The 20,645-nt window shown below is 53.7% G+C and overlaps 2 protein-coding genes across 2 annotated transcripts; one reads left to right on the plus strand and one right to left on the minus strand.

Moving 5' to 3' along the window:
- The first annotated feature begins 1,593 nt into the window (after positions 1 to 1,593).
- Positions 1,594 to 10,628, plus strand: CACFD1 (calcium channel flower domain containing 1). Its single transcript, XM_059828702.1, has 5 exons — positions 1,594 to 1,717; positions 6,689 to 6,761; positions 7,202 to 7,327; positions 7,473 to 7,580; positions 8,039 to 10,628. The coding sequence occupies exons 1-5, from the start codon at positions 1,594 to 1,596 to the stop codon at positions 8,130 to 8,132; spliced, it is 525 nt and encodes a 174-aa protein (XP_059684685.1). The 3' UTR covers positions 8,133 to 10,628.
- Positions 10,629 to 14,191: 3,563 nt separating this feature from the next.
- SLC2A6 (solute carrier family 2 member 6) lies at positions 14,192 to 18,598 on the minus strand. Its single transcript, XM_059828937.1, has 10 exons — positions 18,498 to 18,598; positions 17,676 to 17,838; positions 17,370 to 17,576; positions 16,800 to 16,899; positions 16,043 to 16,254; positions 15,733 to 15,885; positions 15,288 to 15,396; positions 14,880 to 15,053; positions 14,436 to 14,581; positions 14,192 to 14,347 (listed from the first exon to the last, which is right to left on the minus strand). Exons 1-10 carry the CDS (start codon positions 18,596 to 18,598, stop codon positions 14,192 to 14,194), a joined length of 1,521 nt encoding a protein of 506 aa, XP_059684920.1.
- Between the last annotated feature and the right edge of the window lie 2,047 nt (positions 18,599 to 20,645).

Here is a 20,645-nt window from a genome sequence, read left to right on the forward strand (position 1 = left end):
ACTTCTTTTCTATGGGAAAATAAAAGAATTCTGTCTCTTAATGATGGATTTGGTGCCAAGACATATTTACTCAGATAAGAACAGTAGCTGTGCTATTAATCTGCTTGTATCTTCGTCTCACAGGAACTGTGCAATGAGAGATTGTTGAGACTGCATGATACAAGTTGTAGCAGGAAGAGGTATTTTAGAGCAGTGACAAGCATTCACTCAAGTTTGATTTAAATACATTTTTTAGGTGGTTTTTATTTAATATCTTGAACATTGGACCACGCTTTGGTCCAAATCTGTCATCCTCCTCAAAATCACAATATACTGCTTAAGGGGTCTTTTCCGCACCTGGAGCCTGGCCGGACACATCTGCCCTTGCTCTTCACGCTGGATGCAATAAATGTTTCTGCCTGGGCAGTTTTAACCCTGCTTCTGCTTTCTTTCAGTTGAATTCTCTGACATCTTTTTACAACCACAAAATCTTACTTTCTTCTGTCTTCTTAATAGTTGTTTTTTGCTGGTTAAACCTGGAGTTTTTTGCTTGCCAGCCTCCAGATTTACGTTCCATTCCTGGAAGAGCTAGCAAGTAGATTCCTGAAGCGAGATCCTCAAGGAGCTGGATATATCAGCTATCCCACTGCAGTGCGTGGGTGATGCAGGCACTGGGCCTTCATTTCCTGTCTAACAGGAGATGTTAATGACAAGACATCCTTTTCTTAATCCTTTTCTGTAACCTTTTAGCAGATGGGATCTGTCTTCCCACTCTGCTCTGGATCCCAAGTCTCACTGCTAGCTATTGTTCCAGATCAGCTATGCAGACTCCCTGGTCTGCAGAGATGGGCTCTGGTTACTGACTGTATGCTCCATGTTAATTTGCAAAAAATGCAGCTGTTGTCTTTATAAATATTCAAGAGAATTAAGGCTGTTTCCCTGTACCATTTGCCTGGATATCAATAGGTTGCCAACTGGGACATCTCTGACTTGTGAAGTCCTACTTCTACTCCCATTTTCTAGGGAGAAAACCTGATTGCATTCAGATTAAAGAGAGTGTTGCCCTCTTATCTCGAGGGCAGAATTTTGTAACACTGTTAAATTCACGTTAATGCAAAAACTCATGTTTCCCTTTCTTCCCAGCACACGTTGGCTGCCTGGATAACAGCGTCTAGTTGTTGGCCAGGGGAAGCGGGACGCGGAGCTCCTGCGCACCCCAGACGCTGGCGTGGAGTGCATGCCTGCGCGGCTGCTTATGAATATGTACACAACGGGCTCTGCCCACCAGCCTTTTCATGAGAGTGACATCAAAGCCCTGCCTGCTGGAGGAGGGGACCCACAATGCAATACGCAGGCAGACGTGGAGGCAGCTCCCACGGCCGCTGGCATCGCTGCTGCAGGCAAAGGCTCTCCATTGTCAGCCCTGGGGGGGCCGCCGGGGGCCAGGCCCTGCATGGGGGTGCGGGAAGAGGCCCAGCAGCGGCAGGGCTGGGTTTAGGGCTCCCCACAAGGGAGGGGGAGTGTCACTTGGGGGTGGAGGGGGGCATCCTGCGCTGCTGGGGCTCAGGCGGGGAGTGGGGTGCTGCCCCCTGACCCCCCGGGAGCAGGGGTGCGATGAGCTCTCAGGATGAGCAGTTCCAAGCAGCAGCCCCTGACCCAGCGGCTTCCTCCGCCGATGATGGCATGACCTGGTGGTACAGGTGGCTCTGCAGGATTGCCGGGGTCGTCGGGGGCATGTGTAAGTATCCCCTTCCCTTCCAGCCAAAGGTTCTCCCTCGGTGCCGCTTGTGCATGCGAAAGCGCATGTCAGGGGTCCCGCCTGCCTCTTCTTGGGGTCATGTTTGTGTAGGGGGGGCACGCCAGGAAACAGTCGTTTGGGGTTACGCGTTGGTGTCTGCTCTAGACGTTGGTTTGCTGTGTTTCGGGCAGGAGGAGGAGTCGTGGACATGCTGAAGCGGGGTGGTTTTAGCTGGCACGCGAGGGATGTGCTTTGCGCTCACCAAACTTCTTGTGCTTCGGCACCTGGGAGAAGGGACGTCACAGGGGGATCTGCAAATCCTCAAGTTTCTTCTCGGAGCAGCAGCTGAGCCCCTGGTCCCGCGGGGGGACTGGGGGCAGATAAACCAGACGATGATTTTACTGCAAGGACCAGGCTCAGGGTGCTCAGCAGGGTCAGGTTCGGGGCTTGAACAGGGGCCACAGGATTTGATTCATCCTATTTGACTGTCAGGTGTTTGTATGTTCCTGCAGCTTATTTTCTTTCCCTGTCCTGAATGTTGGAGCGTGTTTCCTGTTACTCCTGTCGTTGATCGCACAGGGCCTGCCTGTGTTTTTTTTGAAGGCGAATAATGGACTTGGTTTGTGTTGTGTGTTTTTAAGGGGTTTAGTCTTGGACACAGAGAAGAAGAGAGCCGGTGTCCAGCAAAGTGAGTTGGCTGCGCTCTGAATTACCTGCTGCTGAAAAAAATTTTCCCAGGGAAAGAGGCTTCGCAACCTTGCCAGAAATCAGCCTGTCCTGTAGTGCTGTTTTGCTACATTCTGTGGAGAGATTAATAGCTCTTAAAAGCAGGAGGGACTGTTATGACCGCTTAGTCTGATCTCCTGCAGAGCACAGGATGGAGAATTTCTTCTGCTTCAGGTCCATGACTTCTAGTAAAACAAGAGTGTTTCTCAGCCAGTGCAGTCAGCCCTGATTTATTCCTTCGGCTGTAGTGTTTTGTCTGATCCCCCCCCCTCTCTGCCCCCTTCCCATGGCTGCCTCTTGCCTCAGGACTTGACTGCACAAGCCCGCGGCGTTTTTGCAGCCAACCTCGTAGACCATCGTATCGTTGGGCAGGCTCGTTACAGCCCTTTTTGGCTAGCCTGGTAAAACATACGCTGCTCTCACTCTTTTGTGTCTTGGATGCTGAAATTCTAGAGGTGTGTCAAGATTTGGTAGGACTGCTCTTATGGGGCAAAACGTACTGGCCTCGCCATGCTCTGCCTGAGGTCCCCGCGCTTCTGGTCCCAGCAGACGGTCAAGAGACCAGCTGGGACGTGTCTTCGGTGCAGGTCCCAGGTTGGGGTTTAGTGTAGCGGCGTCTTTCCCATGGGCTGTAGCCATAGCCGTCGCCTCGGCGCTTTTTATGTGGCTTTGGCCCATGCAGAGCTCAGGGGGATGCGGATGGAAGGTGAAGAGCTGGAGAGGGTGGCTGTTGGGTCGCATTGGTGGTGTTGCCCACCTCATGCTAGAGCAGCTCACGAGTGGCTTAAAAGCAGTGGAAGTCTTCAAAGAGGTATTTTTTCTCTGCCTTCGTGTTTCAAAGCAGCTGAATTATGCTTGGATTATTTTCCCAACCTTTTGTTCACAGCTCTGAGAACTCATGACTTGTTTTTAAAGGAAAGCTGAGAGTTTTAGGTGTTTGGGTGAGCCTGGGAGAAGAAGCTTTTGGAAGAAGAGCCAGGCTCTTAACAGGATTGCTGATGATTTGGGGAGTCAGACAGCTTGCTCTCTAGCCCTGACAGTCTCCCTTCATGAGGTTCATCAGGCAGAGAACGAGGCAGCGGGAGACACAGACTCCTCTTATGAGCAGGGAAATGGGGGACTGTGGAAAGAGGCAACCCTCCAATGCCCCGTGCTAGTAACGGCCCTCTTCAAAATGCTCTTTGTTCAGCATCACCTTGTTGAACGTGGACAGTTTGGAAAAGGGGTGACTAATAACACAGCAAGGCTGCTATTTTCAGAGCTTGCGACGAAAGAACAGAAATAATTTATAAGGATTTTGAGCAGCTGGATTGTGGTTCTGCTACAGGACTGGATTATTTCTTACAGAAGGAAGAATTCCCTGTAGAAAGGAAGAGAAACTTTGTTAGTGGAGGTGAGACTGGCGGACAATGTCTTCCACGTGCAAACACCTGCAGCCCACAACTTGCTTAAGCCAGAAAGATCCAGGGGCCGGAGCAGGAACAAGAACAAGGTTCAGGATCTGTTCCTGGCTCTTGCACAGGCTGGCTTGGTGACCTTGGCCAGGTCCCGTCTCTCCCTTGTGTTCCTGTTTGTAAAAGGACGAGGAGAGTCTGTGGCTTTTGTAAAATGCTCTCGGAGCAAAAATAGGCTTGTGTTGAGGACAGTGACCAGCTGCTTGAAATGAATAGAGCCTTTGTAGGGGGTGGTGTTCTTCCTCCTCATTTTAGCTCCCAGTTATTTGTGCGTCCTCAGGGATTCGGGATGGGACAGCAGTTAAACAAATGGCAGAACTGTCTGTCTTCCATAGCTTACGTGCCATTGAGCATTATCTGCATTTTAAACCTATTGTGAGGCCTCTGTTTTGCAAAAAGAAGTCTCAGGGTTGGCAGCTCCGTCCCCTTTTGGCTACTGAGGCAGGAGCTGATGCCATCCCGGTGGGACAAGGATGTGCCAGGCTGCTGTGGGATGTGCTGCTCTGCAGAGGAGACTGAAGGTCACCAAATCGTTATCTCTGTGGCTGTTGGCAGCCGCCACCGTGTGCAGTGTTCCTGCGATTATAAACCTTTGACTCCTTTCTCGCTGGTTGGTCCTCGTGCTGACGTAGGGGCTTGCTCAGCTCAGGCTTGCTGGGTCACTAGTCCATTGGCAACCAGGGTGGTTGCTTAGCTGAGACTCCTGCAGGGACACTTAGTGCTCAGGGGTTGTTTTGGGGTGTTTGAGGACAAAACTGAACCAGAACCCTGACAAACAACCCCTGGCTGGCTAGATTAAAAAAAGAGTAAGCCCAAAAACCTGCTTGGAAAATAACATTCCGCCTCCCTCGGTTTGTTCTGTGGTGGAGACCAATTTTGTAGCTGTGACCCGCTTGGAGCCCTGCGGTCTGCCACGCTGTTCGGCAAGGCAGGGTTCTGCCTCAGCCCTGGCTGCGTTTTGGGGATAGTTGAGATGCAGCCATTTTTTGCTGTTCTGCTAATTATAAAGTGCCAGAAAGTCATATAGCATGATTTTCAGAAGCGTGCTTTCCTGGGGGAGAGCAAGTGTCACAAGCCTGAGGTGCTTCCCCTGAGCTCCTCTTCCATCAGCATCCAAGGGTTTGTTGGCCACAGAGAAGAATTAGAAACCTCCGTGTTGTGCCCTGCTCTCCGAGCTGCCCGCTGCTCCCAGCAATCCTGCTTGCCATTGCTTTTCCAGCTCTCCAGCTGTTTGCATGTGTGACAGTGAGCAGATCATCCCACCCCAGTGCCTCCTTTTCCCCTGCAGTGTGGGGACACTGACACCGGTCCCTTGGCGATGGGAGGGTGAGAAGCGCCCTTGGAGCATGGATATTAACATGTCCTCTGGCATTTCTCCTCTGCTGGCAGATCGTGTTCTTGCAGGATTCTCCGAAAGATTTTGGGTCCTGTGGAATAGTCCTAGGAAGCCTTTAAAAATAACTTGTTTGGTTGCTTCCTAAAACCAGGAGGTCACTTGCTTGTGGGGTGAGCTTAGATTGGTCCTGTCATAGGCCTGCAGTTCTGTTTCCAAGTCTGGTAAATACGGGCAACTATTTTTAGGGGCACTTTGAGGATTCAGCAGTGACTGCTTAAAAGAAACCTTGCAAACACGTGCCAGGCTTTTGAAGGTCAGGACTGCTCACAGTGGCTCTGCTCGGGGATCCCCTTAGGAAAACACGAGCAGACATCTGAAATACCCAAACCCAGGCTGGTCTCATTCTCAGAGATGGACTCTGCTGCTCCTCATTGTGCCGCTAATCATCCCCAAGACAGCCTTTAAGGGCTGTATAATTTTAGCTGGAGGTTTGCAGGGTGGTGGTGTTTACTGTGGACTCAGTCCATGTCTCGCTGCCCTCCCTGCCCGGGCTCCGGTTGCCAGGTAAGCGGCGGCAGCCTGTTGGTATCGGCAGAGGAAAAAGGACGTATCAAGTGCTGGGAATGCTCTGCAAGTTTAATGAGGCAGGAAGGAGGCGCATGCCACCTTGGCTTGGTCGCTGCTGCCTGGTTCCTGTCCTTGCATTACAAATTCAGGAGTGCTGGGGCTATTTTGGGCTTTGCTTTATCTAGCATCCACTTCCATTTGTTTTAGCGGAGACCCAAACTTGCCTATTTTCTGCCCATCTCTAATGCAGAACCAGCACTGTGTGGCTGAAACCAGGTTCACCTCTGCTTTATTTATTGTTTGCCTGCGTGCCTTGGTGCTGCAAGTCATGTTTTTGCTGAGCTTTCCCTGTGCTGCTCAGAGGTGAGTGCCTGCTGGGTCCTCTTTGTTCATCCCAGGACAAAGTGGTAATTCCTTAGCAAAAAAACCCCATCTGCCGCAGGGTGCCACATACGTGACTCCACGTAAAAGCAAATGCTCTGTTCTTCTACGCAAGTGAAATAGTTGTGCAAGTGTCACGCTGAGACATCAAGCATCTGGAGCAAAAGGATACCTGAGCGGAGGAGCTGGGAACAAACCCTCTCCCCTGCATCCCGGGCTCCTGTTCGGCCCATCACGCCTTTCCACCACCCTCCTGTGCTGGTCTGTACAGACTGTTCTGCAGTGCCTGGAGGTGCTGGCCAAGGCAAGCGCTCTTCTGGGCAGCTCCTGCTCTGCAAAACAGCCCAAAATAGAGGAGAGCAAAATCATGCTGGTGTGGCTGCAAGGTCCCGTTGTAGGGCAGAGACAGGAGGAGAAGCCAGCCCTGCCTGCCAGGCTCTGGCTCCACTGCCCCGTGGGCACACTGGGTTGGTCTTTATGGTCACTGAAAACCTCTTTGCTTTCCAGCCTGTGCCTTCGCTGGTCTCTGGAACTGTGTCACCATCAACCCGCTGAACATCGCGGCCGGCGTGTGGATGATGTGAGCAGAGTTTCTTTTCTTTTTCCTGGCGGGAGGGAGGTTCGGTTAATTAGACAGCACTGAGCAAGGGGCAGAGCTGCCCCGCTTGGGCAGTGGACACGAGCGAAACGTCCGTCAGGGTCTGCAGGCTCTGTGAATCGCCAGGTCTTTCTCCATCAGGCGGGTTGAGATGCTGGGTTTATTCTATTTATATTCTTTCTTTACCCCTTCTTAGGTAAATACTGAGATACCCTTACCCAAAATAAGTCTGGGGCACCAGACTTATAAGTCTTGGGAATTATCAAGAAGGGGAGAGGGAGCGCAGTGGGGTCCACCCTCCCCATTCCCTTCTGCCTGTGTTTGGCCACGGGAGCGGCTGGTCTCTGGGGGGCCGGGGGGCATTGCTGACCCTCGCTCTGGGCCACGCGGGCAGGATTAACTCTGGTTTGCTCTATCTGGAGGCTCAACGCCTTCGTCCTGTTCCTGTGCGAAGCCCCGTTCTGCTGCCAGTTCATCGAGTTTGCAAATGCCGTCTCTGCGAGGGCGGACAAGCTGCGACCCTGGCAGAAAGCTGCTTTCTACTGCGGGTGAGGATGCTCCTGGGGTGTGTTGTGGTGGTGAAGCCATCCCGGGAACCGCGTTGGGATGCACATGGGCACGCTGCGATGGACAAGCATCCCCGCGTCCCGTGGGGAGCGGAGCCCGGCTTTAAGGGCTGCCTCTCTCTTTCAGGATGGCTGTGTTCCCGGTCATGCTTAGCCTGACGCTGACCACGCTCTTCGGAAACGCCATTGCGTTTGCCACCGGGGTGCTTTATGGCCTGTCGGCGCTCGGCAAAAAGTAAGAGAGATCCCTCTGCTTGTGGAGGGGAGGGAAGGGGAAGGTGGATCTCCGCCCTCAGCCCCATCCGCTTCTCTAAGGCTGTGCTTTCCTCTTGTATTAACCATGCTTTCAGGTGTAAGTGCTGCTGGAGAACATCTCCCTGCTATCATCTCAAAGCCCGGGGAAGGAAGGTCCTAGGGTTTGAGGAAGCTCTGAGCTTTCCCTTGGGAGCTCCATCTAGGTTGCCCTGTGGGTCCCAGCCCTCTTTCTGCAGCCGTTGGACGGATGGGCCCGGCTCTGGGGGTGGTGAGCAGCTTTGGTGGGGTTGGAGAGGGGCCGGCGAGTCTCATTTCACTCCTGGCATCCCTCGGTATGGAGAGGTCCTGGCCCCGGTTGGGAGGCCTCTGTGCCAGACCCTTACCCACCACGGTGGGCAGCCAGAGCTCACGTCCCCATGCTGTCCCTTCTCTCTGCAGAGGAGATGCCATTTCCTACGCCCGGATCCACCAGCAGCAGAAGCAAATGGATGAAGAGAAGCTCACAGGGGCCCTAGAGGGACAGGCTCTCTGAAGCACGTGAGCTCCTGGACACTGAGATGGTGAAGATACAGAAATCCACTCTGCCCTTCCCTCTGCCCGCTCCCCTCTCTGTTATGCCATGATTTTCCTGGACACTGCAGCAACTGGAAATCTCAGGGGCTGGGGCAGGCTGTGCCCTCTTCTCACACCAGCAGCCAGACCTCAGTGTGTTGGCCCCTCTCTCCTCAACCCTCAACCAAGTATCTCACAGTCCCCCTATTTTTTAATTTTAATTTTTTTTTGCTGCAGAGGTGCTGGCTCTTTGAGTGCTGCTTTACAAGCCCGAATAGGTAGCCTTTCTTTGGAGTGATGCCTGATAACGAGCTGAGGATGCAGAGCTCATTTGGGAACTGCTCTCCGGATGGGGTGAGGAGGAACAGAGCTGATGTGCCAGCTCCTTGCCTGTGCTGGTCTCACGGGAGTCAGGGAGCTGCTGGCCTCATGCCTGGGGGTAACCTGCCATTGCACATTACACATTTTTAGTAACACTCTCTGGTGTGGCCCTTCCCAGGTGTAATGCACTAATCCAGGGTTTAGCAGTACATGGTGATGCTTAAGCTTGGTCTTCTTCCACTGAGTATATTTTAATATGGGTCCAGTTAGACCGGGCACTGGAGGCATTGCTGCTTGGGAAGGGACTTCCAGCAAAAAACCCGTATAAAGACAATAACCATCTCTGCAGAGGAGCTGCCAGGGGTGCTGGGGCAGATCCTGATACCTACAAAGCACAGTCCCCCCTTCCTCTGGATACAGCTGCAGGCACTTGCTGCAATTTACTTGAATTATAAGAATTAATTACTTTGTCTTAATAAGGGTACTTTTCTTAAGCTTCACTCTTTTACTGGGGAAGAAGGGAAGTGAGGTTTGCTTTACCTCAGCTGAAGAAGGGTACTATTGCTTAAGCCAAGTGGGGGTTTTTTGCTGGTGTAAGGGTTACTGATGTGCAAGAGTATCCTTCCCTCGTGAGCCCGGGACTCTGCTCTGCTCTCTCTTACTCCCTGCATCTGCTGCTGCTGCTCCCATGACCCATCCCTCTGCGCAAGGGACCTGCTCTGTGCTTCTGTCTGGTACAGCCTTTCTCTTTGGGCTCCTGCTCTTTTTGCATCAGTCCTGGGCTGGTTTTGTATGGGAAGGTGGCATATCCTTCCTTTGCAAGCATAGAGAAGTCTGCACCATTTCAGTGTGGATAGCTGGGATGTCTTGCTTCTTTATTCCAGGCTCCATCAGTGGTTTTCACATCATATTTTCTGTTTGCTTTGTATCATGCAAAGCAAAACTGCTCGCTAAGGCCTCTCCTAGCGATCCCCCTCTTCTTGTCAGGGTTTCTTCTGGGGGTTTTAATTTATTTGATTTTTACATGATTGCTTTATGTTTTGATTAGGAAAAGGGGGAATAATTTATTTCTAGTTATTTAAGTATTTTGATGGGACTCATTTTCTCTAGACATAGGAGAAAGGAGTGCTCTGTTTCCTGTCCTTCAAAGACTGCCTCATTTCATTGGGGTGGTCTCTCTCAACCCAGGGAGAGCCCTGGCTGCTGTAACTGGGATGCTGTAACTGGGATGCTGTAACTGGGATGCTGTAAAATCCTATTTCAGCCTTCAGAGCGTTTCTCAGACTTTTGGAAAGTGTGTTATCCTTTGACCCCTTTGTCTTCTTCTGGGCCACTGGCTTGACAAAGTTTGTTTTGCCCCTTTTCTGAGAGAGAGAAGGGAGGAAAACCGGGCTGTAACTGCTGCATTGGAGGTTTGTACTCACTTGGCAGCCAAAGCAGGTAGCAGCTATGGTGAGCAGTGGCAGCGGGGACTGCAGCCTGTTCTTACTCCTCTGCCCTGGGAGCTGAGCTCCCGCTGCCACCAACACTTTGTGGTCCCATTTGAATCACGGGTACCAGAGGGGCTGCGCTGCAGCCTCAGAAATGCTGTTGGAGGCTGACTGCTGTCCGTCGGAAGGGTCTGTCTGCCAGCCACGCTGTGGCTTCTGAGCAGTGTCATGTTGGAAACTATGCGACATGTCCTTCCTCTAGGTATGGCGTGCATTCGCGTTAGCTGAACGACAGCAGAACATCCCTGGCAGAGCCTGGGACGGAGCCGCTGCTGGAGGGGGTGGCTGGGTACGGGTTAGGGCGTGCAGTGCAGCAGGAGCAGAGCAGCCCCTGGAGATCGGGGGGCTAAGCTGCCAGCTAATGTTGCTGTTTCTTCCTTGGAGTTCAGGGAGGTGTGAGGATTTACACCAGTCAGGAACACAGCTTGGGTTTATTTACACACGTGGGCCCTTGCAGCTGGATGCTGGGTAGCCACTTCGTGCTAAGCCCCTTTTCCCCCCCCCGGCCTCTGAACCGTGATTGCTCTGACACCAGCTTGTCTGGGACGCAGAATAGGCACCGCCGACCCAGGTGCAGCTTGTTTCAATAACAGCTGTGCTGTTTCAGAGCCCCCAGCTCCGGGCTGATCCCTGTTGCTGCGTGCAATACAGAGGCCATTGGCCTTCCTTGTGCCTGCGTGCAGGGAGCACAGCCTCCTGCGTGGGTCACGCTGCCTGCGGTAATGGGGTGCTGCAGGAGGAATACGCTGCGGCCCACGGGATACTTCAGCGGTAACAGCCTCTCAGCTCTTCAAGCCAGCGGTGTCCCTGTGCAGTATCTTTACTGGGTGGTTCAAGTGCAGAGTCCTGCCTAGCAAACCGGACGTCTGCTTTGATTTCAGGGGGGTTTGGGGACTTAAGTAGTGTTTAGTAGAGGAATGTTGCAGACTGATGCACGTAGCTACAAGCATGTCTTTGGTAGTGACTGCTTTGCTCTGTGAGTAGTTCCACAGTAGCTTTAGTGACAGGCGGCGAAAGGCAAAGCAGAGGTGATAGAGTAACGCTTGCAGGCTGATCTACACCTGCGGTGACGAACCACAGAACTGGGAGGACCCTCACTGGCTTCATCTGATTGTCCTAACGCCATAGACCAGCAGCAGTCCCTGGGGCTGGCGCAGGCAGATGCTGCTCCAGGTGACCTGGAGGGCTCGTCGGCATGGACGGGTCCGCTCCGCTCCCTTGGCACCAACAACAGAAGTGCCTTGGACGCCAGCAGTACTGTCATGCTGTGTTTTGTGGCGGTTGGGTCTGACGCTGGGGCCAAGGCAAATGAACATTCTGCATCAGCTCTGCCACCATTCACAGGTTGCAAAACTCAGCTCTGAGCTCAACGTTTTTGTTGAAAAAGGGGCTCAGGGACTTTTCTGTAAGAGCTGAGCTGGAGCCTTTGGCCACAATGCTTAAAGACACCGGGTCTGTTTAGCGTCTCTGTGCCTGCCGCAACAGGAGGTATCTCAGATCCGTGCTCCAAGAGTGCTGACTCCTACAGATGCGTGTCTGCAGTGGGAGCTCTTGGGAATTTCAGCTGTCTGTGATGCAGCTGAAACCAAGCCAGATGCTGCCATCATTGCAGACGTGGCTTGGTGACAGCACCCATGGTTTTTAAGAGTTGTAGTGACAGTCAGTGGATGGTCTCACCTCTGTGTGGGCAAGAGACTGTTTTTGTGGAGGTAGAAAGGACCTTTAGAGTAGTAGCATCACAGTAGTTAATATGCCCATTCACAGTGCGTGGTGGTTATTAATAGTGTTTAGAAGCACCATCAGGGTGCTTGGAGCTGTATAAGGATAAATGAAGTTAAAAGCCCCGCTCTAGAGATTTTACAGGCTCAACCCAATCCCCGCTGATGGCACGCAGGCTGGATGCCTAATCCACAGGATCTCTGCGGAAGAGGTTCTGCTTGCCAGGTCTTGGAAAGGCATCTTGGGAGATGATGGGACAGAATTTTTGTTATGTGAGAACTCAAGAGCGGGTGATGCATTGACTACAGTGAGCTGTTGACACCAAGCGTGGAAAGACACCTGGGTACTGGCAGCACATGTGCACTCAGCAATGGACTGTTACACAATTCACCATGTGAGCTGTGCACTTCTTACCCATGTGCACTTATACAGTGTGCAACTCTTCCATGTCCCATTCAGTCGTGAAGTTGACCGCGCTTGTGCATATTAGCTCCACTGTCCCCTGGGGCTGTCCATTGGGCGTGAAGAGAAGAGCAGAAGCTCATGTTCTGCTGTGTACCCAGACCTCGCTGCTCTGGGCAGGAGCTGATTTTGTAACACCAATTGATTCTCTGTGTGTGCAGTGAATAAAAAGACCATTCTACCTCTGGAAAGAGCCACTGTGATTTCTCAGACTCTACATGTTGTAGCAAAACCCCTCAGACTTTGTATGTTGAAGAAAGGAGGTAACTGAGAAAATACTTCTCCGATGAGGTTCTCACAGGACCTGAAGAGTCCACCCTCATTTCGTGTTCGGGCATTTCCTCCTTAGGCCAAACCCTGGGAAGCTCAATTCATCTTTGTCATTTTTTCCTCAGGAAAAACATCCACCGTCTTCAGGGAAGGGTTTCACTGAAGTGAAGATATCAAGACCTGGTCCATAGCCATGTGAGAAAGAGAACACTTTAGCACAGGGCTGCCAGAGATCCTGATCTTCAGAAGGTCAGTGGAAACCAGGGGCTCTTGAGACCTCTCGTAATCAGGCCATGCTTAGAAACAGTCGTATTCCAGCCAGGGCTGAACATCTTTCTGGAAATGGGTCTCAGCTGCAAAGGTTAGGTCTAATAGTGAATTTTCTCTGTGATTTTGATTTTGGCCCATCTCTCTTCCTCTGTCCCAGGCTGCTTTAAATTAATCCTCTGATAAAGCACATCTCTTAGGTGGTTTCTCTAAGCTCCTGCTGCAGGGGATCTAAATAACAGCTAGCATATCTTGCTATTTGGGTCAAATATGCTATATTACCCCACGCTTCCTTGTCACAGCAGGCTGAATGTTCCAGGAATGGGAGGACACAAGCATCTCCACCAGCCCTTGGGGTGCCAAGTGCATTTCAGGAGGTTGGACAAATGCTTGGGCAAATCACCTCCCAGCTTAGCCTTTGTTGTTCCTTTTGGGAGGAGTTAAGTTGGATGTGATACTCAGTAAGGCCATTTGTTCCTCCCAGCCATAACCACCTCCTGCAGCTGTGTTTTACCTAGAGTTAGGCTCTAAAAAAATAAAAAAGTCCTCAGTCTTGCAGGACACATAGGAAAGGGGTAAGAGCAATTTGCTACTAACTATGCAGTTGAAATCTCAAAGTGATGGAGGTGGAGGCTCCACACAACTGTGATGGAGACACATCTACCTTCCTCTTTGTGGATGAGTAAAACCCTGGGGTGGGAAGGACCCATCCCAGTACAAAGTATTGTCAGTACCTACTGTGTCTTTCCTACAGTGAATCACTTGCACTACAGCTGAATGTTTGTCTGTTCTCGTTCTTTGTTTTGTCCTGGATTTTCTTTGTGAACTGTATTTGGTTTTGTTCATTAGGCTTCTAGTGTAATGTGTGTTTTTAGAGCAATAAAACGTGGCAGATTTTTATACAAAATACCTGGCTCTGCCTCTTTCAAAGTCCTTAAATACATGAGACTCATCTGGGAAGTTGCAGGCTGCTGTGGTCCCCTTGTCACAGTCCAGGTCTGCCTCTCCCATCCCACCCGCCTGCAGCTCCCTTCTCTGCAGATCAAGGTAACGTCTTGGAGTTGGAGGAAAAACTGTTTTATTCTTGCAACTACATAATGAACTTTTGCCAAAATGGCTACAGCTGTTAACTCTGTTCCAGCCAAACCCCGGGGCTCTCGGGCTGCTTGGGAGGCTGATGAGCAATGGACGTGCATGGTCTCTTGTCTGCAGCCACGTTTTATTTTCCAGGACATCTTTATCTATCTCCAGCCTGGTCCTGGTTACCTGGTCCCATACCTCAGGTTGACATGTTGCCCGGAGGGCAACAGGTAGTGTTGAATGACACGAAGAGAGGGTAAAGTTCCCATTGGCAACTTCTACGTCCAAAGCAAGATGGTCATTGCTGCCTGTTCCCCTCCCATTGCCTTCGCAGAGAGCTCCAGCCTCCACCTCCAGCAGCACAACTATTTTCTTTCTTGCCCCCGAGCACACAGACTGGTGGCCCAGCGCGGCTGGCAGATGGCAGGTCCTACCTCATGAACGACCTCCGGCCAGTCCTGAAGAAGGCCTCGATCTGTTCCAGGGATCTGCCTTTGGTTTCTGGAACGCAGCAGCCTGTGAATAAGATGTTCCCAGCACAGATGACAGCAAAGAATAGGAAGGGCACCTCAAGACCGAAGGCTTCCTGGAAAGCGGGACAGAAAGCAGACATGAGTTGGTGTGGAGAGGGTCTGAGGAGGGGCTGCCAGACACCCTCCTGGGGCAGTACCCACCACAACCCGGAGGAAGAACTGGGTCAGGGTGAAGGCTGTCAGCCAGCTCACGACAACACAGAGGCCTGAGGCCACCCCGCGGGCTTTCAGAGGGAGGATCTCCGACATCAGCAACCAAGTGATGGGGCCCCAGCCCATGGCATAACCTGCAGGGGAGGAGGGGTAAGGTGAGGCTGTTGAGGCTTCAAAGCCCGCTGCAGAAGAGCCCTGTGCAATCTTGCCCTGCTCCCGCATCAATCGTTATTCCCCCCTGCTCATGCTCTGTCAGTCCTCAAATTGACTTCAGATCCATCTTTCTTGGTCTTCCAGGGACATCTACCTGCCTTCCAACTCCAAGCCCAAATCTCCTTGCTCTGTATCACCCTGCCTCGCATGAGAAACATCCTCCCAGGCTAGTACCCAGCCCTGTGCTGTGGGTCCTGGGCTCTTGCTCTCTGCACCTACCCATTATGAAGAACATGGTTGCCAGGAGGGGGATGAGGGTGATGTAGTTGGTTGGCTCAGCAGGAAGGTTGGCAGAGCTCACCAGGGTCTTGTTGGCAATGGTGCCGTTCAGAGAAGCTGGCACGAAGTGGATATAGAGCCCCATGGTCAGGTTGGAGACCAACATGATGCCAGCTGTGGAGAGATGCAACGCACAGTGGGACCAATGGGTGAATGATCCCCTCCATGCCAAGGGCCGAGCCCCTGGGAGCACCTCTGCTCAGGAGCTGAGCTGCCACCAGAGGAAAGAGACCCCCCCGCCCCGCCCAAGTCCTGCATGGCCGAAGTTTCCACTCCTGCGTGTTTGCAGAGCTCCTGGAAACCTTTAAATAAGAGCTTCCCTTGCACAACAGTGGGAGAGAGACATACCCGACACAAAAAGAAGAATCTTCCTCCCAGCTTTATCCATCGACACAGCAGCGATTGCCACCGAGAACAGACGTACCAAGCCAACAAGAGCTGCATCATACTCTGGTTTCTGCAATGGCAAAAGCAGTGGGGAAGCTGAGATGGGAGAGCCAGGAAAAGGGCAGGTTCCTACATGTGTTGCCTTGACTCTGGCTGATGACTTTGTCAAAGCTATCCTCCTATAGCAAGAGACCGGAGAAGTAGAGCCTGAAGCCCAGAGGAGGAGAGCAGGAAGACAGTGGGGCCAGTCCTGCTCCCCATCCTCACGCAGGGCATGTGCTTGGCAACTGCTGCCGGACAGATGCTTTAAAAAAGGCTTCAAAGTTGGGGTCTTAGAGCTTGGAGCATCAGGCAGCCATCACTGAAGACGGAGCAGTCCAAGCACAGGCCAAACCCCAGGGCTCACCAGGATGACGGATGTTTTCTTGAATATTGACTGCAGGTACACGAGGACACAGGTGACACCGGATAGCTGCTGCAGGAACCTCATTCCCACCGCGATCAGGATGGGTTTGTAAATGAAGGGGTCCTTGATCTCAGCACAGGAAACCCGACGGCTCTGGAGGGGACAGAGCCAGAAAGCCGAGGTGTTACCACCTCTGGGCACCACTGTGGGACCCAGAAGATGGCTCAGGAGTTGCCCGAAGGAGGCTGGATTTTGCAGTTTTCACATTACATCTTCCCCGTTCTCAAGGTGAGCCTCATCCCCTCCTCACCTGCTTCCTCACGCTGTCCTTGATCTGCTCGTACTCCTGGGCGTAGTCCGTGTCCTTGCCCCGCAGCCAGCACAGCGACCCCAGGGCCTTGTCATCCTTCCCCTGGGACAGCAGGAACCGGGGCGAGTCGGGCATGAAGCAGAGCAGGACGATCATCGCGAGCACGGGCACCTCCCCTGCGACGGCCAGCCAGCGCCAGTCCAGGACCAGCCCTGCTAGAGCAGCACGGTTAGGAGGGGAGTCCTGGCCTTGCTTCCACATGGCCACCCCAACAGCAGAGATTTATTAAATCCAGAGGGGAAAAACTAGAAGGAGATTTTCCATTTTTTTCTCCTAGCAAAGAAGCATTTTCAGCTGTTGTTCAATATGGGGAAATTCCAGCAAGCTCCCCCAAATTTTAGAGGATCCAGCAAGATCCTGCAGCAACCAGGGCACATGCTGGCAGGAGATGCACATGCAGTTCATCGCGTGCTGCCCTTCAGCCCTGATGAAACCTCAGCAGGACCCAGCTCTGCAGGCACGGTGATGGCCACGGATCCGTGGGGGTTATGGATCCATCCCTCTGAGCACACACACAAGTGTGGGTTATGCACGAGCGATCCTGTCCAGACCCCCTTTGCACACCCGTGGTGGTGGTTGTGAGTTGGCTGCGAGGGGAAGGAATCCATCAATTTGCCAAGAAAGCTGTTTAAAATAAACTCCCCTTCCCTAAGGTCTTGCTGAGGGTTTCCTGCGCTCTGAACACCGAGATACTTGCCTAGCGCATACAGGATGAGGGAGCCCAGCACTGCCATGGTCTGAGGACAAGCGCCCAGCATGCCTCTGACCCCGGGGTGGGAGATCTCCGAGATGTAGACCTGGAGCGGGACAACACACGCTTAACAGAGCTGCAATGCCTTGCAGGCACCGCCGCTTCCCTCCCTCGCCCCGGTGTGGGAGAAGTGCTCCAGCGGCATGCTCAGACTCCCATTACTGGAAAGATGTGCCCCGGGGTTACTCAATTCTTTCCTTCCCCTCTTGCATGCAACACGAGGTCGGTGTTCAGTAAACATGGGAGGAAATAACCGCCGGCAGGAACAGAGCAGGGATCAAGGACATGCCTTCCCTTTTCTGTGGGCAAGAAAGTCCAGCGCTGTGGGGACAGCTTGGGCTGGCCGTGCCAGGGCCACTAACCCAGCGCATCCTCCCCATCCCCAATTGCCGAGCCGCAGCCCTGGAGCTCTGCTGATGCCTCCAAAAAGCAGTGGGATGCCCCAGGCACAGCTATGGCACTGCCCCATCTCCCGCCATGCAAATCCCCAGCAAATTCCCTCCCATGGCACATTACCGGGATGGAGGCGGACGTCACGCCGCCGGCATAGCCTGTCAGTACACGGCCCAGCAGCAGCATCCCGATCCCTTGGGCACCGGCCATCAGCGCGTATCCCACGGCGGAGGGCAGTGCCGAGAACATGATGCTCAGTTTGCGGCCCAGGCGGTCGTTGAGGAGCATGGCGCTGAGCCCCCCCGCTGCCGCTCCCAGCGTGAACACCGACTGCGGGGAGACACGGAGAGGATCCTCAGTGGGTTTGGCTCCCCCCACCCCGTACACCCCCTGGCTCTGCCCCCCACCAGGGACAACCCCACTCCTTACCCCGAACCAGGATGCCGTGTGCTGGTCCAGTCTCAGCGCAGGGCTGGGGTGAGCCTCCAGGGCAGGGATGACGGGCGAGGGGTAAACCAGGGCGAAGCCAAAACTGAAGTTCCCCAGGACAGCGGCAAACACAGCCAGGTAGAGCCGCTTGTTGTGGAGGCTCCTGAGGGAAGGACGGAGCGAGAAGGATGTGTTGGGTTCCCTTATCGCACCCGGCAGAAACTCTGTCTGGGTTATCTCTGTCTGGCGGCTTCCCCCAGCCTTTGCGGAGGCTCTCGTGACACCCGCAGAGGCTCTCGTGACACCCGCGGAAGGATTTTCCCGGGGAATGGCCCTCCGCAGCCTCAGGCTGGTGGGCTTTCTCCGAGCAGAGCAGCAGCCGCTCCTGCTGCGTGGCGGGGGGGCAAAAGCCTGTCCCCCCAGGCACTGCTGATGCTTTCCTCTGCGCCGGGCGGTTTTCAGCCGGTTCAACAAACCGAGAAAAGCAGAAGCTGCAGCCGGACGGCACCGTGGACCCAGCCGGCAGCCGGCTCATCCCGGCAGAGCAGGGAGGGTGTTCCTTTCAAGGCCCTCATGCCCCCCAGCAGGGCTTTATGCCCCCACAATAGTTGGATACCCAAAAGCGCACGCACACGCAGCTCTGCCAGGCGGGCTCATCCAGCACCGCACACCCTGGGCAGGATGAGACCCCACCTCAAGGCAACTCAGGAATGACAGCAGTATGAAGCAGCTCTTCCACCAGCTCCCCCCAGCCCAGTGCTCTCGGGACAGGGGGCACAGCCCACCCCGCAGCCAACCCCACGGCCCCAGCCCAGCGCTTACCGCAGGTACTCCTTGTCGAGCCTCTTGCCAGCACTCTCCGGGAAGGTCCGATACGAGGAGCTCGTTCTCCTCATGAGGGGTTCCCGCGCGCTCGGCTCCATGGCAGTGCCGTGGCCGGTGCCCGTGGCGGTGTGGGTGCCTCTTCGCTCAGGGCCGGATGCTTGGGGCTGCCTCCGGGGACGGGGAGGAAGAGGCAGCTGAAAGCGAAAGGGGAGAGGCTGCCTGGCGTTACCTAATCAGAGAAATCTGTGCCTCGTGGGCTCACACCCGCCTGGCCTCTAAGGAGGAAACTGGGGGGGGGCAGATAACCAGCATGCAAAGAGCCATGGGGAAAGGATGGTGCCCTGCAGCCTTCGCCCCACGCCTGCCCCTCCCAGACCCATCGACGCCAAAACCCATCACTGCAGCAGCACTTACAGGGATGATGCTTGCAGAACCGTTTCCACTAGCAGAAACGTCCCTTTGCTAAGGCCACGTCTCCCTCCTCAAGGAACTGGTACCTGTTAGACACTGCTTCTTCTTACAAGGGTAAATTGCATCCGTGTGAGCCTCCACAGCCACCCTGGGGATGGGTTTTGGATGTAGACCACAGCTGAGGAAGAGGAAGAAGAGGAAATGAGAGGGAGGTGAACACAGAGGGGGCACAGGGAGCAGGTGAGGGTGATGAAGAGTGCTGTTGAGGATGGAAAAGCGGAAGGCAGCATCTCTGCCACATCGGGTGCAGCTGCCGGGGGCCCTGGGCTGCCCATGGGTGCCTTTGCCCCCTCGCCCTGATACCCCCAACCCGGCAGGGCTCAGTGGGCAGCGTTGTGCTGGGGCATCTGCAGGTCCTGGGGGGCTGCAAGGTCCAAACTCACCATGTAGGAAAGGGGAGGACACACCTACTGGCTTTGCACTTGGATTTAATTAGCAAAAGATGTCTTTCCCTAAACTACTGGAGTGCTCCTCATGTTTCCATCATTCACCTTAGTCCCTGGTGCTTTTGGGACCACCTGGATGGTTTCTGCACCCCCAAGGCTGCCTGGGAGCCCCAGTGATGCTTCGGTGTCAGCCAGGACCCACGATGCTCTTCCCTCTGTGCAATCTGCTTCCCCTTCGGCAGCCACCAAGTGCCGCATTTAGTGTCTGATCGATGCTGGGGATTTACAGCTGACTCAGGCACTCGGGGCTGTGATTTCTCTGCAGAAAGAAAGGTCACGGAGCAAGGGGATGTCAGAGTGGCAGGCCAGCTCATCCAAAAACTTTCCAGTGTCACACTGGTCTGAGCAGGGATTTCACAACAGCCTTCAGCCAACCTGGAGCTGGTCCCTGCACCCTGGGCACCCCCTCCATCAGCAAACGCCATCGGTCACCTCCTTCACATGCATTTTGCTCCATGCACCTGGGCTAGCAGTCCCTGTTTGCTCCCATGGTGGCAATGCTCTGTGCAAGGTCATGGCCCTGCACAGGACAGCGTGGGCCAGGGAGCATCGCTGCCAGTTGCACCTTGCAGACCAAGGAAAAACTGCAAGTGAGTGGCCTTACGGAGTTTGAAGAGGAAGGATGCTGCAAATCCACACAGTGAATTTGTGTGTGGGAGGAGCCCAGATCCACTGAGGCGCCTCTCCATGTCATGCAGCTTCCTTCCTCTTCAAATTCCCTAAGGCCAGTCATTGAGAAAGTTGTTCTTTATCCCCTCTGCCCCTCCCAGGCCTCAGCTTTTTCCCAGAACCAGGAATACTGACTCCCTGCAATGCAATATTTGCCATGTTCCACCCGAAAGCAGCTGCCTTTCAGCACTACGAGTTAAAAAAAGGGTCCCCAAAGCAGAATGCTGTAGCAGAGGGAGGGTGTGCTGGGGGTGGAGGGCTGTGGGGTGATGCTGCTGGGGCTGGTCCAGGTGAAAAGTGGCTGCAGGTGCTGAGCACGATGGTGCTTACTGGGGAATGTGGCTGTAAGGTCTCTGGGAACTGAGGTTGCTGCATGCTAAGGGCTTTTCTCTTTTTCCTCCCTGATCCTTGTTTTTTGCTGTAAATATCTCTAGCAAGGAGGAAGCTGTGGGCTTGCTGGTTAGTTATCTCTGGCTCTTTCTAGTGTGGAGCTGCTTGGCTGCTGCTTGTTGGGACTGTGGTGGGGCTGAGCGTGCTGCCCTGTGCAGGGTCATGCCAG

Source organism: Gavia stellata, chromosome 24, assembly GCF_030936135.1.
Source record: "Gavia stellata isolate bGavSte3 chromosome 24, bGavSte3.hap2, whole genome shotgun sequence".
Classification (NCBI taxonomy): domain Eukaryota; kingdom Metazoa; phylum Chordata; class Aves; order Gaviiformes; family Gaviidae; genus Gavia; species Gavia stellata.